This window comes from Hemiscyllium ocellatum, chromosome 10, assembly GCF_020745735.1.
Source record: "Hemiscyllium ocellatum isolate sHemOce1 chromosome 10, sHemOce1.pat.X.cur, whole genome shotgun sequence".
In the NCBI taxonomy this organism is placed as follows: Eukaryota; Metazoa; Chordata; class Chondrichthyes; order Orectolobiformes; family Hemiscylliidae; genus Hemiscyllium; species Hemiscyllium ocellatum.
The window spans coordinates 40,337,490-40,359,407 of NC_083410.1; the positions used below are offsets into that span (position 1 = coordinate 40,337,490).

Sequence of the window (21,918 nt, forward strand, 5' to 3'; positions counted from 1 at the left end):
AGGTTCAGTGATCTCATGCAAATTGTCAGACATTGACAATGTTGTCAAATGTTATACTCCACCAATTACATCACTGCGTCATATTGTATAATGCACTGCACCCATCTCTCATCTACTAGTACTCTCTATACAAATCCCAACTGATAGCCAACATTCATAACTTCACCAAACCCTCACACACTGCTGTAAGCCTCTCATCCATAACTCACAAACTGGCACTCTGCCAGCTATTCAACCTTGATTCATCATTCAAGCATATTGCACCACAATCAGTGGCACACAACCCTCTCTATTGGAGGACAAATTGCTGCATAACTGGAAATAGCAGGAATCAACAAGTGGGGAAGAGACATAGGTTGCCTATTTTCAATGAAGTGGAAGAAATAGTGATCACCATTATTGAAGCTACTATCGTTCAGGCACTAAGCATCAATGTGCTGAAACTATACACGACAAGTCTGTTTCCATCTAACCCATCTTCTCATATCCTGTTTTCCCCTAATCCATGAATTCTCCTAAGTTACAAGCTGCAATTGGGTTGAAAGTCTAAAATGCACCTTCAGCCAATTCCCCTCTTCAGTACAGCCCTACACTTGTGCCTTGCTTCTTTCTGACAACTAAGAGCTGTCATAGAACATAGAACATAGAAAAATACAGCGCAGTACAGGCCCTTCGGCCCTCGATGTTGCGCCGACCAAAGCCTACCTAACCTACACTAGCCCAATAACCTCCATATGCTTATCCAATGCCTGCTTAAATGACCATAAAGAGGGAGAGTCCACCACTGCTACTGGCAGGGCATTCCATGAACTCACAACCCGCTGAGTAAAGAATCTACCCCTAACATCTGTCCTATACCTACCACCCCTTAATTTAAAGCTGTGTCCCCTAGTAACAGCTGACTCCATTAGCGGAAAAAGGTTCTCACTGTCAACCCTATCTAAACCCCTAATCATCTTGTAAAATCATCCAGCCAGGCAATGGCAAAAGAGCAAGTGGTAGCAAAACATGAAGACAGTGACGGATAAGAAGCACCAGCATTCCCTGTTATACTTGCAACTTCATGGATCTGTCTCCTCTAGTTGGGCAGGTCACATTTCTGATACAAGGCTCCCAAACAAGCTCACTAGTATGAGCTCTGTGACCACAAGCCATTACCAGAAATAACACTTCAAGGATGTTTGTTAAGCTTCTCTGAATAATGAACGTGAAAATCTCTTGACCAAACTGGCAAAGGAGCAACCATGAAGATTCCAACCATCCTGCGCCTCTCTCACAAGTCAAGCACAAACAGTGGGAGAACCCAAACATCCCACCAACGTGCCCACCTCTTCAAAGACCACCTGCCCCAGCTGAGGTAGGATGCACAGATCCAGCATCAGACTGTTTAGACACCTCAGAACATACAACACTGGAGTGGAAGAAAGTTATTCTTCATCTGGTGGGACTGCCTAATAAGAGAGAAGGCTACTGGGGAGTGGGACCATTGACTCTTGCAAAGTTGAGTTATTGAGCTACCTAGTTACACTGCTGGCATCAATAGTGCTGTATGCCAGCCAAGAGTTGACCTGCCCTGCATATTTACTTTATTTATCCCACCGACATGAAGTCCCGCACCATTTGCCCAATAGTGTTGGCACCAGCCACGTATGCTATGACAGGGGGTATCCAGTGGCACTCATCCTAACCCAAAACTGACACAAATTATGTACCAGTTTTCCAGCAAGACATTTTTTTTTAATTTACTGAGGTCGTTTGGGGTATCCTGGGTGAAGTTGGGTTCCAAATCTGAAATTTATGGTTTTTTAAAAAAAACTTAAAATACCGGAAATATTCTGCAGGGCGGATTGTTATACTTGTCGACAGAGAAAGCAGTGATTGTTTCAAGGTCGGGTGACCCTTCCGTCAGAACTTGCCTTTCCAGAGAGAAGAGGGAAAAAAAAACACCTCCCGAAGGCGCTTCAGAGACAAACTGGCCGCCCTCATCCTACTACTTGCCGGAGCATGTGTGGGAGAGACAGAGGGCGAGGTGCGCTCTGTCAGGCTGTTCATTGAACAGGACATTTTTGGATGTGAAGCAGCGGCAACAGCCCGCCGCACTTCAGGGTTGGAGGAAAGCGGGCGACCATCAGTGTTTTACATCGACACCCGAGGGCGGCCACCACGGTGAGTATAGACGGGCGGGCGCTTCACTGAAACATGTGCAGCTTCCACGGCTCATTTCCAGATGTGAGCGAGTGCACACGGGGATCGTGTGCACACGGGGATCCAGCGGGGGATCCAGCCGGCCAGATCCCCTGCAACAAGGTGTGACACACACGCAAAAAGCCTCTGCTTTGCCGTGTTTCCCCTCTCCCTCCCCGCCCCAGAGGGAAGGGAAGGGGTTTATTTGGCGGGCTCAGCTCTATTGTTAATGTGCATTTGGATGCAAATCGTGCAGGAATAACCGAATGCAATTTCTCTCTAATTTTTTTTTGGATTGCGAGACAGAGAGAATCCGGGCAGGGCTAAAAGAAATGAGAAGTTAAAACTGAGAGGGGGGTGTTCACACCCACCCGGAGGCTGTGACCAGGGCTGGATCCCTCTCTGTTTAATTTATCCATATCTGGGGGGGGGAGTCATACATCCGGAAATCAGATCCCTTAGAAAACAGCAAGGAAGTTTTTTCAAAAAAAATTGAAAAAAAACTCTGTTGCCACGTCTGGCCGCGTGGTCACAGACGGGTCTGAAAAAAAAATGCTCTATAAAAGGAATCCGAGAGTTTCCCCTCTGGGAGCCCGTTCCAGTGGTTTTGACAATGAAGGGTTTTGGTGCACGGCTCGACTTCTTGGGGGGAGCCAATCCTCGGAGCGGCCACGCCCCATTCCTTGCACAAATACTGGGAGCATTCATTCGTCGGCGTCTCGGCAGTTTTCCTTCTATGGGAAATGGATACTGTAGGTAGGATTCCTGGGGATATGACTGTACGCACTCAGAAATGTTGCAATTAGCTTCCCTGCGTCCCAGACCAGTATTACCAGCCGAACTGCTGATACAATTAGGTATGTCTTTGGGATTTTTAAATGAATACCTACACGCTCGAAGTAGCCTGGGACACAGAGGGAGAGAGAAATCTGGCAGATGTTGAATTATTAGGCGCTGGTTTTGCCCCCGTCTGCTTTTTAGAAGGTGACTTATTTGTGTTCGTTTGCAGTAGAACCGCAGCACAGAAAATAAAGTTTGTTAGCAATTCGTTGACCATTAATGATTCACCAGCCCTGCGAGACAGCCCCTCGGTGTGGGCTCGAGAAATATGCACCAGCTTCTTTAAGATCTAATTTAAAAGTTGCTGTTTCTTCCCCTTTATCTCTTGTCAAGCTAAACTCAGAGCAAAATGGGTTTACCTTTGTGCCTGTGGTTTGTAATTCCAAACGCATCCTGCAAAAATATTCCGCGCCAGAACGAACCGGATTCCAAAGTAATATTTGGCACCAGTGATTCTTACGGAATGCAAGATGTAATATGTTTTCTGTATAAAATCTGTGTGAAAGTGGCAGCGGAATGTGACAAAATAGGGGATCACAGGGGTAGGAGGGGGGTATATAAAGCAGATTATTTACCATTTTACAGAACGTTTCTGAAAAAAGGACACGGCTGATTCGGTGTGTTTTGTTTATCTTCGATTTTAAGGGCTTTTTTTTCTCCCCAAATACCAATGCTTGTTTAATCTGCATGCTTTTGACGTTGTGCTTGGCTCCTCGGGGACTCGACACACACACACAAAACGAATTCTGAACCAATTCTCCTGTCCCATTCTCAGTGTTGTGAATCCAGGAGTCCGGGATTTGCTGTCGCCTCACGTCCATCGATTTATCACAAGTTTTATGAACTGCAGCCGAAGTCGACTCTGAATGACAGGTCAGGTGTGAGAGATGCTGTTCTTTGTTTACGTGTTGTTTGGGGAGGGGGTGCGGGGTCCAGAAAAGGTGACGAGCTGTGTTTTCCATCATCGGCCCGATGCAAAAGAAAACCCTGGAATGCAATTGTGATCTTTCCAAAGGGTCTGAGCCACGCAATCGAATGGTTTTTGGTTTAAAGTTAGTGGAGGGGTTGAAGAGGGGACAGGGAACCGACCGCCGACGTCTCATTGAATTGGAGCTTTAAATGAATTTGGGATCCTTGGAAGGGGGATGGGAGCTAAAATAATCTGAGACGTTGCAGCAAATGAAGTGCAGATATTCCTGTATATTTTCCCCTTCTCTGAATCAAACCGATTGCTGTTGTTTGTTTCTGCAGTACCTCGGTTGAGAAATGACCTTGGTGATTTCGATGAGCAGATTATGCGATCTTCCTATTGAAGAACCCTCAGACATCCCGCAATACGTCCCCAGCTGGGAAGAATCTTTCAGCAAAACCACAGTGATCTCAGACCAGACTAAATACGGAGAGCCCACAGGTCAGTCAGCAGCAGCTACCAGACAGCTGACTCGGTGGTGTTTTTCTTTCGGGTTAAGATCGTATGTATGTGGGTGCGGGTTTATTTACACTCCTAGCTGTGAATTTGCGCCAGTCAACCACAGTTTATAACAGAGGTGAGTGAGAGGGGCGAAATGGGCACAGAATATGATTTTCAAAAGAGAAAACAGAGTTAGCTTTCTCTGGCCTCTTACAATTGCCTATTTAACATTGATGACTTATTATACGTGTGAAAGGGTTTTAGCTTCTGAAATATTAGTCTTCACAAACCTGTGTGCATATTAAAAAAAGGACGACTGGACAACTATCCAATTTCTATTGCATGTTTCTGACTTACAGCACACAAACCTACAAGAATCAATTGCAAATTATTTCTGAATAAAATGGCAGATGTAATGCCTCAATCATTAATATTTCATTTCAAACAGCACCATGCACCAAAAGGAAAATGGGCAGTGGAAGTTTGTACTGACATTACAAATGTGATGTGTGAAAAATGAAGTTCACAATAAATGTGTGAAAAAAAGCATCCCCAGTGGGGGCTTTTGGTTATTAATATAGTGATGGGATTCAGACTGTAGGTTCACCTTATGTTTATTAGAAATTTCTGCTGGCATAAAGCATTTTGTACCAGTGCCCACTGGAGAAAAGGGCAATAGTGTTGTTATGGTCGGTTTTTTTCTTGAGCTAGTGAAATCTACTGGAGGAAGAAATCCTATTCAGAATACTATTGTACTCACTTAGTCCGATCGAATAGTTAACTGGTCGGATTGATAACTAAAGACCCATCACAGCACATCACTGTCAGAAAATACCACTAGTGTGAAGTGTTCAGGAAGCAAAGTTACAGGAAGCAAGGGTAATTTGGATCAGTATCTTTCCCACATTCCAGCTGTCTGGTTACAGATGTGGCTACATTCAGTGCTTTAGCAGTACTCCGTTTGGCATAGTTGAACCTACAAGAACAAAGAGAGGCGACTTGTGGTACCAAGTAGCAAATGTTGTCGACTGTCAAGGTCTACCATTATATAACACCTAACACCAAACTGTGATTTCCAAAACAGTAATGACAATGGGCTGTAAAGTTTTAGCTTCAGAGGTACACTGTGGCAAAGCATGTAAGATCACCATTGCGCTAGAGGTCAGCAAATTCAACTTGGCTCTTTGTTTTAAGTACCTTGTTCAAACAACTTCCAGATAGTACTGGAAAACTTGCAGTGTTGGCCAACTGGCAAACCTAAAATGCATCCAGAAAAACATGTTTGCTTTATTCAGTAAATCAGTATGTTTGCTGCTGTTGTTCATTGGCAAAAGTGACAATGTGAGAGGGCAACACTGTTCTGTCAAGCCTTTGGTTTTCTTAGTGTGTTAGGATTAGTGACTGCTGCCTTTTGCCATTCAAGCTCCTGCATATTATACTGTGCATTGTATGACATTCCTAAAGGGACTTCTTTTTGTACTGTATTTCATTGAGATAATCATATACTGTAGATAACACAGAGTCATTCAGGAAAATGCATGACATGCTCAGGATCCCTTTCTTTCAGTACTACCATTGTCCAACCCATATTTGACACTAGATGAAGGTTGGCATCAGTAAACTCAGACTACATTATACAGCTGTTGCTTATGACACTCATGCATTTAGCCAGATGTGGAAGCAGAAGCTAATGCATAATTATCAAAATGGCTGTTGTTACCTTAAAGCAGATTTTCCTAATTTATTACAAGGCCTTAGTTCACACATCGAAAGCCAAAATGGCAAAACCATAACACATCCTTGTGTGAAAACTCCCGTGTGAATTTAGTGGCATTATTAGCAATGTCTTCAAAAACACTGACTCACACCTATTTCACAGCTATGACATTTTTAAAGAGGTTAACAATATCCATGAGGAAAAGATCTTTTCAAACATAGTTCTTCAAATTCTATTGACTTTCACCTTGTGTTATAAGAAATTACACATATTTTCAGCACAATATTCACGTTAATTACAAGTCGTGATTTTTTCAATTGCATATAAGATGAATGTTGACAGCTGACTAAACAAGGTGCTGTTTCTTGGTGCCTGCAGTTTCTTTTAACCATGTGACACCTACTCTATTTTCCCTCTTAAGTGAATCGTTGTGGAAAAAGAACATTTATTGGCAGTTTGTAAGATTTCAGTGGTTTCCTGTTGGCCTCAACTTCCCTCAATTATATATTTTGAATGCTGTGCATGTGAGTCACCTACATTGGTACTGTGTTGACTCACTTGTGTTCCAAGCTTTCAAGTGCACTGGAAAATTCTTCAGTGAACTTCTGTGCTAACTTTCTTTATTTTGCCATCACAGAAGGCAAGCAGTCAGGAAATTTAACTTTTAAGTACAACTTACAGCTGATTTAGTGATACCTCCTTCTTGACTGATCCACTTTCTGGAAGAGACTAATGTAAATTGAAAAGTAATAATATTGTGGGTAAAGCAAAAGGAATAAATTTTCTTCCAAACTTCTAGTAACCTACAGTTCTCCCAACATTAGACCCAACAATTTCCAGGCTAAAAGAATTTATTTTTTGTTATTAAGTCAAAGTATTTATTATTGTGCATTTCAGGCGCCCTCAAATGCCTAAAAATGAAAAAGGAAATTCACAATATAGTGTTCCAGGAGCTGTTGGAAATCCACGTAAACTTACAATTAGAGTTTTGTGAAAATGTAATAGATTGACACCTCAGCTCCAGACTGAGATTGTCAAAAGCCCCAGAGAATAGATATATCTGGCTTAAAACAGCTACTTACTCTGCATCTTGGATTTCTCTCCATCTCCTATCATTATTATGATGGGGAAATTGGAGACTTGAAAGGCTTACTAATGCAGGTCAGTTTCATGCATTATTTCATTCATTTGAAAATCCACAACAATTCATTTATTATAAATTTCAAAATTCTTAATAGATAAGCCATTACCTACTATAATTAGTGGGATATTGTTTAAAATATACATATATATATTCTGCATTAAATGAAAGTTCTAAATTTGTAAATTGTGTTCTTGCAGTAGATTGTGGGTTTCTGTGTTTTGCCCTGGAATGGAAGACTTCTATTGTTATACCCTGTATGGACATTACAAACTCACGTTTCATTCCACTCCCTGTATAAACTTATCACCAACCCTGCAGAAAGAAGTACAGTGTATACAGAATACACTGAAATATATTATGGTCAGGAGAGAATTAAAGATTTGTGTGATATGCTTCATTCTATGCTATGGTGTCAGCTACACACAAGATTTGACTGGTCAGAAGATGTGAACTGTGGAAAATGGAATTTAATCCAGAAAAATATGAATTAATGCACTTTGGGAGGACTAATCAGGCAAAGAGGTTGAATGATAAGATTCTGTGCAGTACAAAGGATAAGAGGGCCCTGGTTTGCATCTTCACAGATCCATGAGGACAAAAGACAGTTAGATTACGTGATTTAGAAAGCAGATGGGATATTCGCGTTTTTTAGACAAGACATTGAATATAAATGCAAGGAAGTTATGATGGAACTGTGTATATAAAATATTATAGCTTGCACTGGAGTAATTCAGCTTTGAAGAGAAACTAGAAAGACTGGAGTTGTTTCCCTCGGAGCAAAGAAAGCTGAAGAGGAGGGTTTGCGGTGTACAGAGGAGCATAGAACGGCATCCCCTTCATTGAGGGATCAACAACAAGAGGTCACAGAAGTTTACATGATGATGCGCATCTAGAACTCACTATCTAAAACATTGGTAGAGGCAGGAACCATACAACATTTAGGAAATATTTAGATTAGTACTTGAAATGCCAGAGCATAGAAGGCTACAGGCCAAGTGCTGGAAAAGAATAGATTTATGCTTCATGATGAGTGTGGACATGATGGGCTGAAGGGCCTCTTTCTGTGCAGTTATAACTCTATGACTTTGAAATCTCACAGTTTGCAGTATACCCTGACCATCTACAAATAGCACATATGATTATCTTTGAGAATATTAATAACTCTGCATGATACCACAGAGCATTATTCCATCAGATTCTCTTTCATGTAGCAACTTGAAATAGCATTGACACCAAATGGTTAATATAATTTACTATAGACAAACTCACTAACCTGCCTACTCTCAGTGAAGCTAAGGAAGCAATTTCTGTATCCAGAATTTTTTAAAAATGTGATAAAATACACAATTATAAATGCTATTGGCAATAAAAAAAACTATTTGGAATGCAAAGGAAGTCATTTATCTTCTGAAAAAGTTCTACAGACTAATTTTTCAGGTTCATCCAGTTTTGATGTAATATCTCACCTGAATGTTAACTTATTTTATCCATCAGCTTCGACTGAGCTGCTGTGCATTTCCAGAATTTTCTGTTTTTATGAGTAACATAAAGCTGCTTATTCTTTTCTTCTATAGTTTACAAAATGTCCTGAATGCCTCAGTTGGAATTTATAGTTTAATAAGAGATATCCTTTGTTTTATCATGTAATTTCCATTGTCTTTTGTGAGCTTTACTGATGTGTTCAACCATAATACTGTTAATGACTCAAGTAATGAAACAAAATTAAAATTTCCATGTGTACGAGGCACAATGCATTCCATTGTTAAGTGTAGAAATTGATTTACCATGGAATGAAAATATAACTCAGCAGCAACATAAAATCTTAAAATTTTTGCAAACTAGTACAGTTCAGGACATTGGGATGTATTGAGGAGCAAACAGATCATATGGAACAGTGAGAAATCAAATGCAAACTGCAAAGTTAGCATTTAACAGATATGCAATAATTAGTCGTGTGCTGTTGAGATAGTAAGCTGAACTATCAAACTGCTGTCTGTTATCTTGTGACTTGTGCAAGAGAAGGCACACATCAGTTTGACGTCATAACAAGACTCAGCAATTGCTGCCTTCCAATGTCCCGAGTCAAGAATCGCCTACTGACAATGGGGATGTCATAGTTATGAAGCATGGCTAATTTATGTGGTACTGTTCCAATACAAATCAACAACTTCAGGAAATCAGAAGAAAAGTAGGGTACAGAATTGTGCTTTTTGACTAACAGAGTAGGCTGTTAAACAAATGGGTGGAAATTTTAGTTTTTAAAAGGATGTGCATTGAAGCAAAATGTACAGTGATTTTGATATGCATTCCCCATTTTTGCATTTGGAATCTCTGAATCACCAATACAAAAAAACAAGGCCTGAAGTTGAAAAATTTTCTCCAATGATAGAATTGTTACAAAAACTGCTCAAAATAAGTAAAAACTATCAAAACATGAAGTTCTCATTTTTTTGTTTTTTTTAAATCGCTGAAAACCTGGGACCACTATGAATCAGGCTAACTGACTGTGAAGCTTAATTTTCTGATCTGTGATCTTGCCAAATGAAATTCTGTGCCAAAGGAGATTTTTTTTTATTATTGGTGTATTAAAATTAATATTGTTCAATCACACTAGAGAAACAAAAATGAAGCATTAACTATTCAATCCTTGCATTCCTTATATCATTCATTTTATGTGTAAAGGGAAATTTTCTGCTATCCATTCTACATTTGCATTTTACTCATTTGAATCTGTGTCTTCTTGTTTTTCTTTTGCATTTTACATAAAACATTGTGTTTGTTGTTCTTTAATTTGTATGAGATGTTAGAATAGGAATTATCATCCTTTTACATGATTGTAATAGGCCCTATGGCATTATGAGAAGAAGAGCAGAGACGTCCTACCTGTGTCCTGGCTGACATATAAACCTTAACCAACACTTAGAACAGACGATCTTGGTTTTTATTTTATTGCTCTGTGTGGGAACGTGCTGTGTGGAAATTGACTACCAGGATATCCCATACCAATTACAATAATGAGTACGCTTCAAAGGTATTTAATCGGTTATGTAGTGTTTTGGAATGTCCTGTAGTTATGAAAAGGTCTATATAATTTCAAGTTTTTGCTTTGTTTCTTTAACAAGTATTGAGTACAGGAGTTGGGAGGTCATGTTGCAGCTGTACAGGATATTGGTTAGGCCACTGTTGGAATTTTCCATGCAATTCTGGTCTCCTTCCTATCGGAAATATGTTGTGAAACTTGAAAGGGTTCAGAAATGATTTACAAGGATGTTGCCAGAGTTGGAGGATTTGAGCTACAGGGAGAGGCTGAACAAGCTAGGCTGTTTTCCCTGGAGCGTCGGAGGCTGAGGGGTGACCCTATAGAGGTTTAAAAAATTATGAGGGGCATAGATAGGATAAATAGGCGAAGTCTTTTCCCTGGGGTGAGGGAGTCCAGAACTAGAGGGTATAGGTTTAGGGTGAGAGGGGAAAGATATAAAAGAGACCTAAGGGGCAATGTTTTCACACAGAGGGTGGTACGTGTATGGAATGAGCTGCCAGTGGATGTGGTGGAGGCTAGTACAATTGCAACATTTAAGAGGCATTTGGATGGATATATGAATAGGAAGGGTTTGGCGGGATATGGGCCGGGTGCTGGCAGGTAGGACTAGGTTGGTTTGGGATATCTGGTCAGCATGGACAGGTTGGACCGAAGGGTCTCTGTCACTCTATAAATGCATCCTAAAATACAGAAAGACAGGAGCAAAGTACTGTTTTCTAGTATTTGCATCAACAAATACTATTTCTAACCCTCCCTTAACAATTTCAGTGAGTTGAAGGCAATTTTGCCTCCTTTGAATCTTTGATACTTGAATAAGAATAACCAGAAAAGCCGGTCACTAATGCTTTATACGATCCTAGTGATGTTAGTAATGAAAATAAGGATCTCTGTGTCATCTGAAATGCCACTGCCATTATTAACAAGCATCTCACCATATGATATATAGAAACAGATCAGAATTTAACAGTATTGGATTCACCCCATGGGCATTAGTAAATAATCTTAAATTGCCCTCACTGACAATAGACATGATCATCAAAGAACTTAGAAATAAAGTGCCTGTGTTTTGTCCCGTCTTAGTCTATGAAACAAAATAATTCAGTAGTGGTTGCGACTTCACATATTCTTTGGAATAATGTTAAACGAAAGTATTAAAATTATAAAGATGACTGCTATTGTTAGCAAGTAGAATGCCTAATAATTACTTTTGTACTGAAATGTCACCCTGTTACTTGGCTTTTAAAATACCAGAAATAATTATGTTTGTTTTTAGCTCTGTAAACATATCACTACTGAAATTTTACATGTAATTTTTCTCTCTAACTGATATATTAATAGAGCATGCAAGTGAAAAATATTCTATAGATATCTGAACTTAATCAGCTGTCTTGGAATGAATCCAAAGAAATATGGGATTAACAGCATTAATTGGCAAGTCTTTTTGGATGGAGAGAAATTAAACTTTTTAATAGATGAGGAAGTATTTAAAACATATGTAATTGCTATATTTGATTTGTTTCTGCAGAATCACCTTGCAAAGGAATCTCAAATTTTCTAACAACGTCCAAGATAGCATACTTCAAACGGAAATATGTGGAAGATGAAGATCTTCATCCACCTGCCCACACCTGCTGCCAAAGAGTACGTTACACAAATTTGTTAGAATTGCCTTTTAATTTAACTTCTGACGGTATTAGTTTAGACCTACCTTCAATTTTCCCTTATTTTCTTCCAACAATGCCCACTGGAATTTGAGTCTGGACATATATTGCATCATGCTAAAATATCACACAGTTACCTGCTTTAAAAATAATCAGAGTACTTGTGTCTGTTCTTATTATATGTCAATATTGAAATTTCATGTGTGCTTTTGTCCTTCAATTAAGATGTAAGTGGTAAAAAAAATCATTGTCATCTGATCATTTCAACATTCTTGGAATTACCCAAGGAAACAGGACATATTTGAGTCCAAATTTGATCTATTCAATTTGGCAATTGTCTTCACCACTCCCCTTTGCTCTCCATTTTTCTGAGAAGCCAATCGTGTGAGAATAGACCATGATGTGAGAATATACCATTTATTGAAGGAGAGTTTACATGGTTGCTTTCTATTATGCTTCTTTCTAGTGTTCTAAAACCTGATCAGACCCCTTTTGGTCCTCTCAAATGGAAGCAGTACTTGAGGTGGGCACATTGGTTGCCAAGAGGACGTTGTTTTGGGAAGTGGAGGGATGATTTTGGGCCAGATAACCTACCTTATGCTGAAAGCCTATTCACAGAAGCAAAACCAAATGTAACCTTTAACTATATTTTGCAATCTTCCTTTCCACCCACCGTTGTACAAAGATGTTGTAATGTAATTTATTTATTTAGATATCCATAATTGGTTGATGCTGAATTCATGTTTGAATCCAATTAGTGACATAAACTCATCTAATAAGGAAAGACGTCGAAGTTAGAGTAAACTCAGCCGATTCAGCGCTGATGAATTGGAGAGAAAAATACTTGCAATATTTTTTGCCTAATTTCTTCCTTTGTTTAGGCACGGACCTTGGCTGTTCCTGAGGATCGTGCCCACATACTTCGTTTATCACTGGAAAAGTTAAGGTTTATTGAAGATCCTGAAGTATTTCTGCGGCGTTCCGTGCTGATCAACAATTTACTGAAACGGATTCGAGGGGAAATGCAGAATGACTGGTATTTGTCTGCCTGTTCATTCGGGGAAACACCACCTCATGATTGGTTCGGATCACAGGAATCAACCTACAGGAAGCGACTGCGGATTGCCAAAGAGTATGACAGCAGCCTGCATGATTGTTGTTTTTACCAAGACTGTGGTAATCAATATTCAATGATACCTTTCTCTGTTTATAATGGAGAGGGAGCTCCCTCTTCCCTGCCTAGCTGTTCTCGTCAGAGTATGGACTGTTCTGAAGTGTATGGAGCCCATAATGCACATCCCCGGATTGAGGTGGCAACCAGTGCAGTATCTGATGTATATGAGAACATTGGAAAGTTGTATGATAAGGAAATCAATGAGGAAGATCAACAGCAAAAAGAAAGTAGCACAGTGAAACATACTTCCAGTGAAAGGGCTATCCCCCTTGTGTGCAGTGATAAGGTGGTTGATTGTAATGCAACTGGCTTGAAAATTGATGGGATGGTTCCAGCTGAATCTCCATTAGATTCTGACGTATTAAAGCAACACGTAGATGATCATAAACTACGTTGTGTAAAGGAAACAAAATTGGAATCATCTTGTTTTGTGATGGCAGGGTCCAACAATTTAACGAGTATAGCAAAAAGTACATGCCGGGTTAGTGACACGTATTAGCATAAGTGCCCACGACAGAAGCTGCAGTTCAATCTTTATCATCATGCTGATGCACTTTATGCTATTATCGAGACAAGATCCTGAAGAAAAAAAATAATAACAGAAGAAAATAAACTTACATATTTTGGGTTTGTTTACTCAGATTGTCTATGACATCATGTTGAGACTTTATGTAATAGGCTGTTGTCTATACTAAAATTAAGAAAAATATGATCTAAGGTGCCTTAAATTTGTTATGACAGTGTTAAAAAGTTTGCAGGACAATACAAGTCATCTGTTGGGGTAAGCCGTATGAAGTTTTATACTATTTTCTTACATTTTAGCTTGCCACAGAATGTAAAATTCAATCCATTCAAAGCAAACATTTTTGACTTTATTTTAAAATTCACACTTTGATAGATGTTATGTATAATTTAAATCTATTCTGTGGATAATATTCTCCTGTAGTCCAACAATGGAGTGATCGTTCCCAGTAGCAAGCTGCTCGAGTATTTCCATAGCAACAGATAGACTTGCAGAGAATGAATTTTGTTTTGTAAGGTCTGAGAATTGTTGGCTGACTTTGTTTCAACTACATTCCTTTTAATTGTGATGCTCTAGTCAACTTCTGAACTCAGAAATTAACATTTTTTAAAGCTAGTTTCCTGCTATTTGCTGAAAATCCCAATCCATTATAATGACGTAGCCATCAATGACGACAGTAGCATGATGTCTTGGTTGTAGAGATCTTCAGTTGTAACTGGATATTAAAACTGTGGGAGCAATACCTAGTACATCAGAGGAATGGAAAATGCTCTCCATAAAACACTTGCATTCAGAATGATCGTGTCCTTCATTTTAAGGCATTTAAGCTTTTTTATTGTGACAGTGGGCAACATTATTGTTTCCAATGCAAATTGTACATGCTTTTTTTAACAATCCAAAAAAAAGGGGGGTCCTTTTCCACGTGGTATGATAAATTGGTACATATTAGTGTTTTACAGTAAAGTGTGATTTACATGTAAAATATTTATTAAACATTAGAACATCTTACACAGGCTGATTAGTTTGGAATGAATTGTTCTTGGGGAAAAATGGAATACTAAGTTGGTAGCTTACAAGAAAGAATGGAAAATTATAAAGACAATCAGGTTTGCTGTTGGCCAAGTTTATGCATTAAGAAAGAGCACGATTGTTTCTTGGTAACAAATATACTTGCACAAAAGAGGAAGTACTTGCATTTATTCCTGACGTAAACATATTTTTAAAAATATCCCAAAACAATATTCTGGGTGAAAACAATTCAGTGGGACCTGTGACTCTGGGTGGAATCTTACAGGGCCCGGTGAAATTTGTGGCAGAATTGCATAAAACATCCAGCACGGCCTATCTCAACGTCAGCAGCAGCTTGCTGCATCTAATATGAATTTGTTGAGGAGCAAGGCAAGTTTCTCACAAGGCAGCGGTGAGTTGCCTATTAAAGGTGATTATAGCTTTTTAAATGCCTCAGTTATGTCTCAACTCACATCATTAATGTTCAGATTCCTATCTTACCAAGCAGCTGAACAGTGACAGTTCTTAACAGAAATATCAGAGCAGGTATTTGGCGAATTCAGCTTGCCACTGGCTGTGAGGAACCTCCATGCACCAAACTGTATCTCAGGGTTCTATCCATGAACACTGACCAGACACACTGCATGTCCAACATTTGCCAGTCCTTCATAGTCCTCGTTTCACTTCTTTGTTCCACTTGCAGAATGTTTAGCAAGAACACACCCCAATTGATTTGAAAGGCTACTGCAAGGACGTTGCCTGCAGGGACAAGAACCCAGCTCACTGATTGAACTAGGCAGCACTTGTAGGACTGTTCACTTGCCCTGTGAGCACTCATTCTCTTAGAGTATACTCGCTTGCAGTAGCTGTGCCTTGTCTTGCCTTGCCATGGCATGCCATTCCTGTTTGGCATTTTTACTCAGACACACAAAGTCTGCTTGTCAGTAGGGAATTGTCCTGGAGGAGTCCTTCTATAAGACACGTGGAGATGTCAATGTTATAGCTGCAGTGTATGCCAGCTGCCTGCACACTTATTCAACCAAATGGCTGTATCAGAAATTTGGAAAGTGGCTGGGGACTAGTCCTCAGTGTACTAAAGGAGAGGGGAGATGTTCTCTGTTAGGGGAAACCAGTACCGTCAGTCATGTCCACACAAAGTTCAGGGACGGTCATCCACTCAGGCTGCTCACAATTAGTGGAACTGTTCAGCTACAGTCTGGGGAGTGGACAGTGGTCAGTTCTGTAGGGCCATCAAAAACGGGAAATGCGCATTGTCCTTCAGGGAGTGCAAACACAGGGGCTTGATCAGTTATGTCTTAGAGCTGCTCATCAAACATGTCTGGGGTGGATACAGTCCTGGGGTTTTGGAAGATTAACAAGGGCAGCCTGTAGAGACAATGGAGGGGGGTGGTCACTGTCAAAGGGGGTGGAGAAATCAAGGCTTTGGTTGGGAGAAAATTAGCAGTGGGGACAAGGATGGGGTTGGAGGGCTTTATTGGAGAGACCAGCACTGTGGCCTTCACAGGGAGAGTGTAGAAGAAGTGTTATTAAGTTGTAATATTGGGGTTCACGGGACATGAAGGATTAATTGGAGGTGAAGGTTAATGTGGGTTTCCACAGGAGATTGGGGTGTCTGTGGACAGTCAGGCTAGAGTGAGGTAAAAGGAGACATGAAGGTTCTAGGAGATACCTAATGACTAAATGGAGCCTGGTGCTGACTGTGTCCACCATGAACCATGTTTCCTGCCATCACTTACCATTCTTTACTGAAATGTAACTGGAAAGTGGTTGAGACACTGCTCAGGATGGAGAAGTCAATGTCACTTTGGACAAATGTGCAAGATCTACGTCTGTAAAACTAGAATACTGAGGGGACATATACTTGAGGCATGTATTTGCATATTCCAGCTACATTTCATTTGCAATTATTCTTTCCATTTTCAATGCAGGCAGAGTGAACATGCATAGGCTTCCAATGCTGGACAGAGGTAGTGGAACCATACCCTCGGTGCTGGCAAATCTCACATTTTCATCTCAGTGGTGCTGAGGTTAGTGGTGATGACTTGAAAGGAAGCGAATGCTGGTGAAAAGTGTCACATTAGTTGTAAAGTTTTCCAGGATTCAATGAGAGGAGAGGAAGGTTTCTACATCGCCTGCTATCTCAGTGTAACAATGAACTCTATTGAATTGAGTGAGATTCAATGATTGATGTGGGTCTAGGATGAGAATGGAGTCATTAAAGGCACATCCTTGTGGATATAATATGGTGGTTACTCAGTTGGCATTGCAACTTAGAGCTTCTGAGATGTGGTTTTGGGTTTGAACTAGTCTGGGAGAACCCTCCAGTATAGGCTGGATACAGTGTGCTACATGATCCTAGTGTGTTGTGCTGTTGACAATTGGAACGGGCAACAAGGCATGTGCTAGATGCTGAGGAGCCAGGGAAATGGGAGCTGTATTCAGAGGAGGAAGACAAAGACACTGAGGAGGAGGAAGCTTTCCTTATGCATGAAAGGGATCAGCTATATTGGGTACCACAAGCCAGAGAGGATTTGGCTTGTGGGCGGCACGGTGGCACAGTAGTTAGCATTGCTGCCTCACAGTGCTAGAGACCGGTTCAATTCACGCCTCAAGCGACTGACTGTGTGGAGTTTGCACATTCTCCCCGTGTCTGCGTGGGTTTACTCCGGTTTCCTCCCACATTCCAAAAATGTGCAGGATTGGCCAAGCTAAAGTTGGCCAAGCTCAATTGCCCGTAGTGTTAGGTGTAGGGAAATGGGTCTGGGTGGGTGTGCTTCGGTGGGTCGGTGTGGACTTGTTGGGCCTGTTTCCACACTGTAAGTAATCTAATCTAATCTGATTGACACTCAATTCCAGTAGATGTGAGCTGGTGCAGAAGACCATCATGGACTGTCAAATAGCTGTTGATCGTTATGTCATCACATAGTTAGCAGTGTGGAGTAGAACTACAGCTTTTATTCAATTTCTTTGTATTTGCTTTTGTTAGCTGTAAGTAAAAGCCGATGCTTGTGGTTGATTGACCGCTTTCCTGGATGTGATGTTTCCCTAGTAGACAATGACAAGTTGTGGGTATCTATTGGGCATTGCAGACAGACTGGAAGTGACTTCAAGAGGGTGTTTAAACAGAATGCAGCTGAAGACAAGAAGACTGTGGTGTGGTGGTTAAACAGACACGACGGTGAGAGAATGGGATTTACTTGCAAAGGTGTGAGGCCATGCTAGGTATGTGCTTTATGGCTGCTGTGCCATTATGCAGCTAGTGAGGGGCAATGCCAGATTGTCAAGTTATCCGGGTGCACAGCAGCCTTTCAAAAATGATGTGAGCATAAGGGATGTTGATCTTTTGGGGTATAGACACTGGATAGCGAGTGTTTCTGAGAATGGCATATGATGAGATGGAGAAAGTGAGGACTGCACATGCTGTGGAATCTGAGTCAAAAAGTGTGGCGCTACAAAAGCACATCAGGTCAGACAGCATCCAAGGAGCAGGAGCGTCAACGTTTTGAACATAAGGTCTTCTTCAGGAATGTGGGGAGGTAGCTGGGAAGGTGATAGGTGGATACGGGGGGCAGGGGGGTTAATAACGACAGAGAGTGGAGTGGATAGGTGGGTAGGAAGATGGACAGATAGGACTGTTTGAGAGGGCGATACCGAGTTGGAGGGTTGGATCTGGGATGAGGTGGGGCAAGGGGAGATAAGGAAACTGGTGAAGCCAATGTTGATTTAAGGATCCCAAGGTGGAAGATGAGGTGTTCTTCCTCCAGTTGTTGGGTGATTTGGATTTGGCAGTGGAGGAGGCCCAGGACTTGCATGTCCTTGCCAGAGTGGGAGGGAGAGTTGAAGTGGTTGGCCACAGGACGGTGCGATTGTTTGGTGCATGTGTCCCAGAGATGTTCCCTGAAATGCCCCGCAAGCATCAGACAAAAGGGATGCCATGTGGGCCTGGGAGGTGGTTAATGAGGTGTGTTTCATAAGATACAGGGAGAAATCTTGCTGGGCCTTATGGTGAAAAAGCCTCCAAATAATTCAACGCAACTCTTGCTTAGCCAAGAACCGTAAGATACAGCCTCTTGCATAAACACTAACAGAGTGTGCCAGATACAATGTGGATTTAATTCCAATCATTTTGTCCAGAGGAAAGCAAATTTGAGTGCAGATCCAGTCTTCTATGAACTTCATACATGCTGTGTCTGAGTCATAGGGGTCTATAGTACAGAAAAAGACCCTTTGGGCTATTAAGCATGAAACAGTTAACTGAGAAACTATGTGCAGTTTGAAATGCTACTCTATTATTGTGACCAACAAATAAAGAAAACAAAACACCTTCATGAAGTGCGCACTATATTCTCTCCTAGTTTGGAAAGGTGAAAACGTTACAACTTCAAAATAGTCTAATAGGCTAAAATCACAATTCAGATTTCTTCACAAATAAAATATACAGAGTGTCCAACATGACAGAACTTTTCAAGGTGAAGTTTACTGCATGAAGCCTTGCTGGGCAGGGACTTCTTTCAGAGATTGTTTACTTAAAATATGTGACTGAATTTCCAAACCACATTCCTATCCAGAAAATTATCTTGTAAAATCTATCAAACCTAGAAAGTTACATATTTCCTGCTTAATAAGTGAAAGGGCAGTACCTTTTCAATGCAAAATTGTACAAAATTGGTGTGAATAATTTGTTCTTGGAACTTCATGTATTGGCAAAGAAATATGGCTTTGCCGTTGACAAGCAGCCTGATAACACAACAGAATTCAGACACTGGACGAGGTGCCATATTACTTACCGTCTTTTTTCAAAGTATTTGGTCATCTACCAGAGTAGAAAGTGAGGTCTGCAGATGCTGGAGATCAGAGCTGAAAATGTGTTGCTGGAAAAGCGCAGCAGGTCAGGCAGCATCCAAGAAACAGGAGATTCGACGTTTCGGGCAAATGAAGAAGGGCTTACATCCGAAATGTCGAATCTCCTGTCCCTTGGATGCTGCCTGACCTGCTGCGCTTTTCCAGCAACACATTTTCAACATCTACCAGAGTAGCCAAATTTATCTTTTACCAGACTGTTAACCACCTATTTTAACACTTAGAAACAACCAGTTTGAACAATTTATTTAATAATCAAGCTATAAATAGAATATTATTTGTTAATATTATCTTTGGACTGTGGGAGGAAAGTGGAGCACCCAGAGGAAACCCACACTCACAGGGAGAACGTGCAAACTCCACACAGACAGTTGCCGAAGCAGGAATTGAACCCAGGTCCCGTGAGGCAGCAGTGCTAACCACTGAGACACCGTGCCTCACCGAAGGGGAAGCAATCTTGGGTGCAGATAGGGTTAAATCATAGAAAATGACATGATGTCGGAAACACAACATGATCCATGCTGCCTCTGAGTTTGTTTCTAGTGGGTTTGCAAGTTATCAGGGAGTCAGTGTTTGGTCAATATGCATCCCCTCCCCACTTCAATGAGAAGATATCCTTCTTTTAAGTGATCTGGTGAGCCATCCTGTTTGTCATCTTTAATTGTCCAGTAAAATCAGAAGCAGCATGCTAGTGACAGTTCTGAGTTTAAGCCTCACATCAAAACTTCAAAGAATTGCAAATGATTCTCCAACCTGCCAAGAACATCACCACTGTGTGAGGATCTATTAGGTTGATGTTCCGATCACCATGTTTCCATTGGAAATCCTAATGGTGTTTCAGGTCATGCTGATATCATCTAAAGACACAGAAAAAATATTTTTAAAAACTTGCACTCTTGTATAGCTTTTCTCATAGTTAGCACATCCTAAAGCATTTCATAGCTAATTAATTCTTTTTAAAGTGTATTCACTGTAGCTTTGCAGGTAAGCAACATGTTCACAAGAAGATGCAACAAATAGCAATGAGATGCATAACCAAGTAAGTCTATATTGGTTCAGGATAAATGCGGGCAAATCTTTCACTGCAGCTTTTCTTTCTCAATTTCTTCCGGAGCAGGCTGATAGGGCCCTTGTTCAATATTTCATCTGACAATGGCACCTCCGATAATACACCTTCGCATCGAAGTGTCACCTTTGATTTGATTAGGTGCCAAGGTCCTGGAATGGAGATTAAACTGTTATTACGATTGAGTCAAACATGCAGCTACAGATATCTTGTATTTTGACATAACAGCCAGAAAAAAAAGGTAGTATCACTGAATCTAACTATGTTTAAAACATCTTGATTTCAGTGAGGCAGTTGCATTTGGTAATCATGCAAATACTATTTAATGTTGGTTCACCTTTCACAGAAACAGATCGGAAATATTTGGATGCTGACTTTTCAGCAATGTCGACATGTTTGAAGTATCCAAGACTCAGTTGAGGAAATCTATCTAGTTCTGATTTTTAATTTTACTCAGTGCATCCTCACTCTTTCAAACATAATTTTCACATGTAAGGGAAACAGTAAAATCTTGCAATTTCCATCTCTTGCTCCTGATTTTCAAAATTCTTGCTGGCATGACTATGCAACAGCAGAGCTTGGTATCTTTCACGATCACTCGTTTCCTTCGTGAAAACAACTTGAACTCCTAATTTAAATTAGTGTTGATCACTTTTCTTTATGTTCTTCATTAAATGTTGTGTTGTTCTGGAGGGTTGGTTAGCACAGTGACAGATAAACTGTCAATTGGACATTGTAACAGTAGTGGGGAAGCAGAGAGCATGCTACTCTGCACACCTCCATCAAACATGCACTGATATTTCACTGTCACTGTCTTTAGATTTCCTACAGTGTGAAAACAGGCCTTTCGGCCCAACCGGTCCACACTGACCCTCCAAAGAGTAACCCACCCAGACCCAACTCCCTCATGGACCGGGCAATTTAGCATGGCCAATTCACCTAACCTGGACATCTTTGGACTGTGGGAGGAAACTCACACAGACACGGGGAGAATGTGCAAACTCTACACAGACAGACACCCAAGACTGGAATCAAACCTGGGACCCTGGTACTGAGGCTACAGTGCTAACCACTGAGCCACCATGCTGCCACGAAGTTTCACTGTTAAAACTATAAGTTCTGTATTTCTGTTCAAACATTTGGTCTAGTAACTGGTGCAATTTATAGCTAGATTGCGACAATAATTGTGGAAGAGATCTTGGCAAGTTTTGGAGAATTTTAAAGGGTCATTACTGCAGTTACTTCATGATTTACTGCAGATACATCTTT

General features: G+C 40.7%; 1 protein-coding gene across 5 annotated transcripts; it reads left to right on the forward strand.

Moving 5' to 3' along the window:
- Window positions 1-1,873: 1,873 nt before the first annotated feature.
- On the forward strand, window positions 1,874-19,051 carry sertad4 (SERTA domain containing 4). Of its 5 annotated transcripts, none has more exons than XM_060831430.1 (5): window positions 1,874-2,166; window positions 3,800-3,897; window positions 4,276-4,435; window positions 11,862-11,977; window positions 12,879-19,051. In XM_060831430.1, the coding sequence occupies exons 3-5, from the start codon at window positions 4,291-4,293 to the stop codon at window positions 13,668-13,670; spliced, it is 1,053 nt and encodes a 350-aa protein (XP_060687413.1). In that variant the 5' UTR covers window positions 1,874-2,166; window positions 3,800-3,897; window positions 4,276-4,290; the 3' UTR covers window positions 13,671-19,051. The 5 variants fall into 5 exon arrangements, with proteins under 5 accessions (XP_060687413.1, XP_060687414.1, XP_060687412.1 ...); XM_060831431.1 differs by lacking the exon at window positions 1,874-2,166 and adding an exon at window positions 2,757-3,041 and having other exon boundaries at window positions 3,800-3,902; XM_060831429.1 differs by lacking the exon at window positions 1,874-2,166 and adding an exon at window positions 2,759-3,041.
- The last annotated feature ends 2,867 nt before the right edge of the window (window positions 19,052-21,918 follow it).

What these genes read in the sequence shown, in the direction of transcription:
- sertad4 (XM_060831430.1), top strand. Translation starts at nt 4,291, where the DNA reads ATGACCTTGGTGATTTCGATGAGCAGATTATGCGATCTTCCTATTGAA. An exon ending in TAAATACGGAGAGCCCACAG is followed by an intron (nt 4,436 to 11,861) that starts GTCAGTCAGCAG and finishes TTGTTTCTGCAG; the next exon opens with AATCACCTTGCAAAGGAATC. An exon ending in CCCACACCTGCTGCCAAAGA is followed by an intron (nt 11,978 to 12,878) that starts GTACGTTACACA and finishes TCCTTTGTTTAG; the next exon opens with GCACGGACCTTGGCTGTTCC.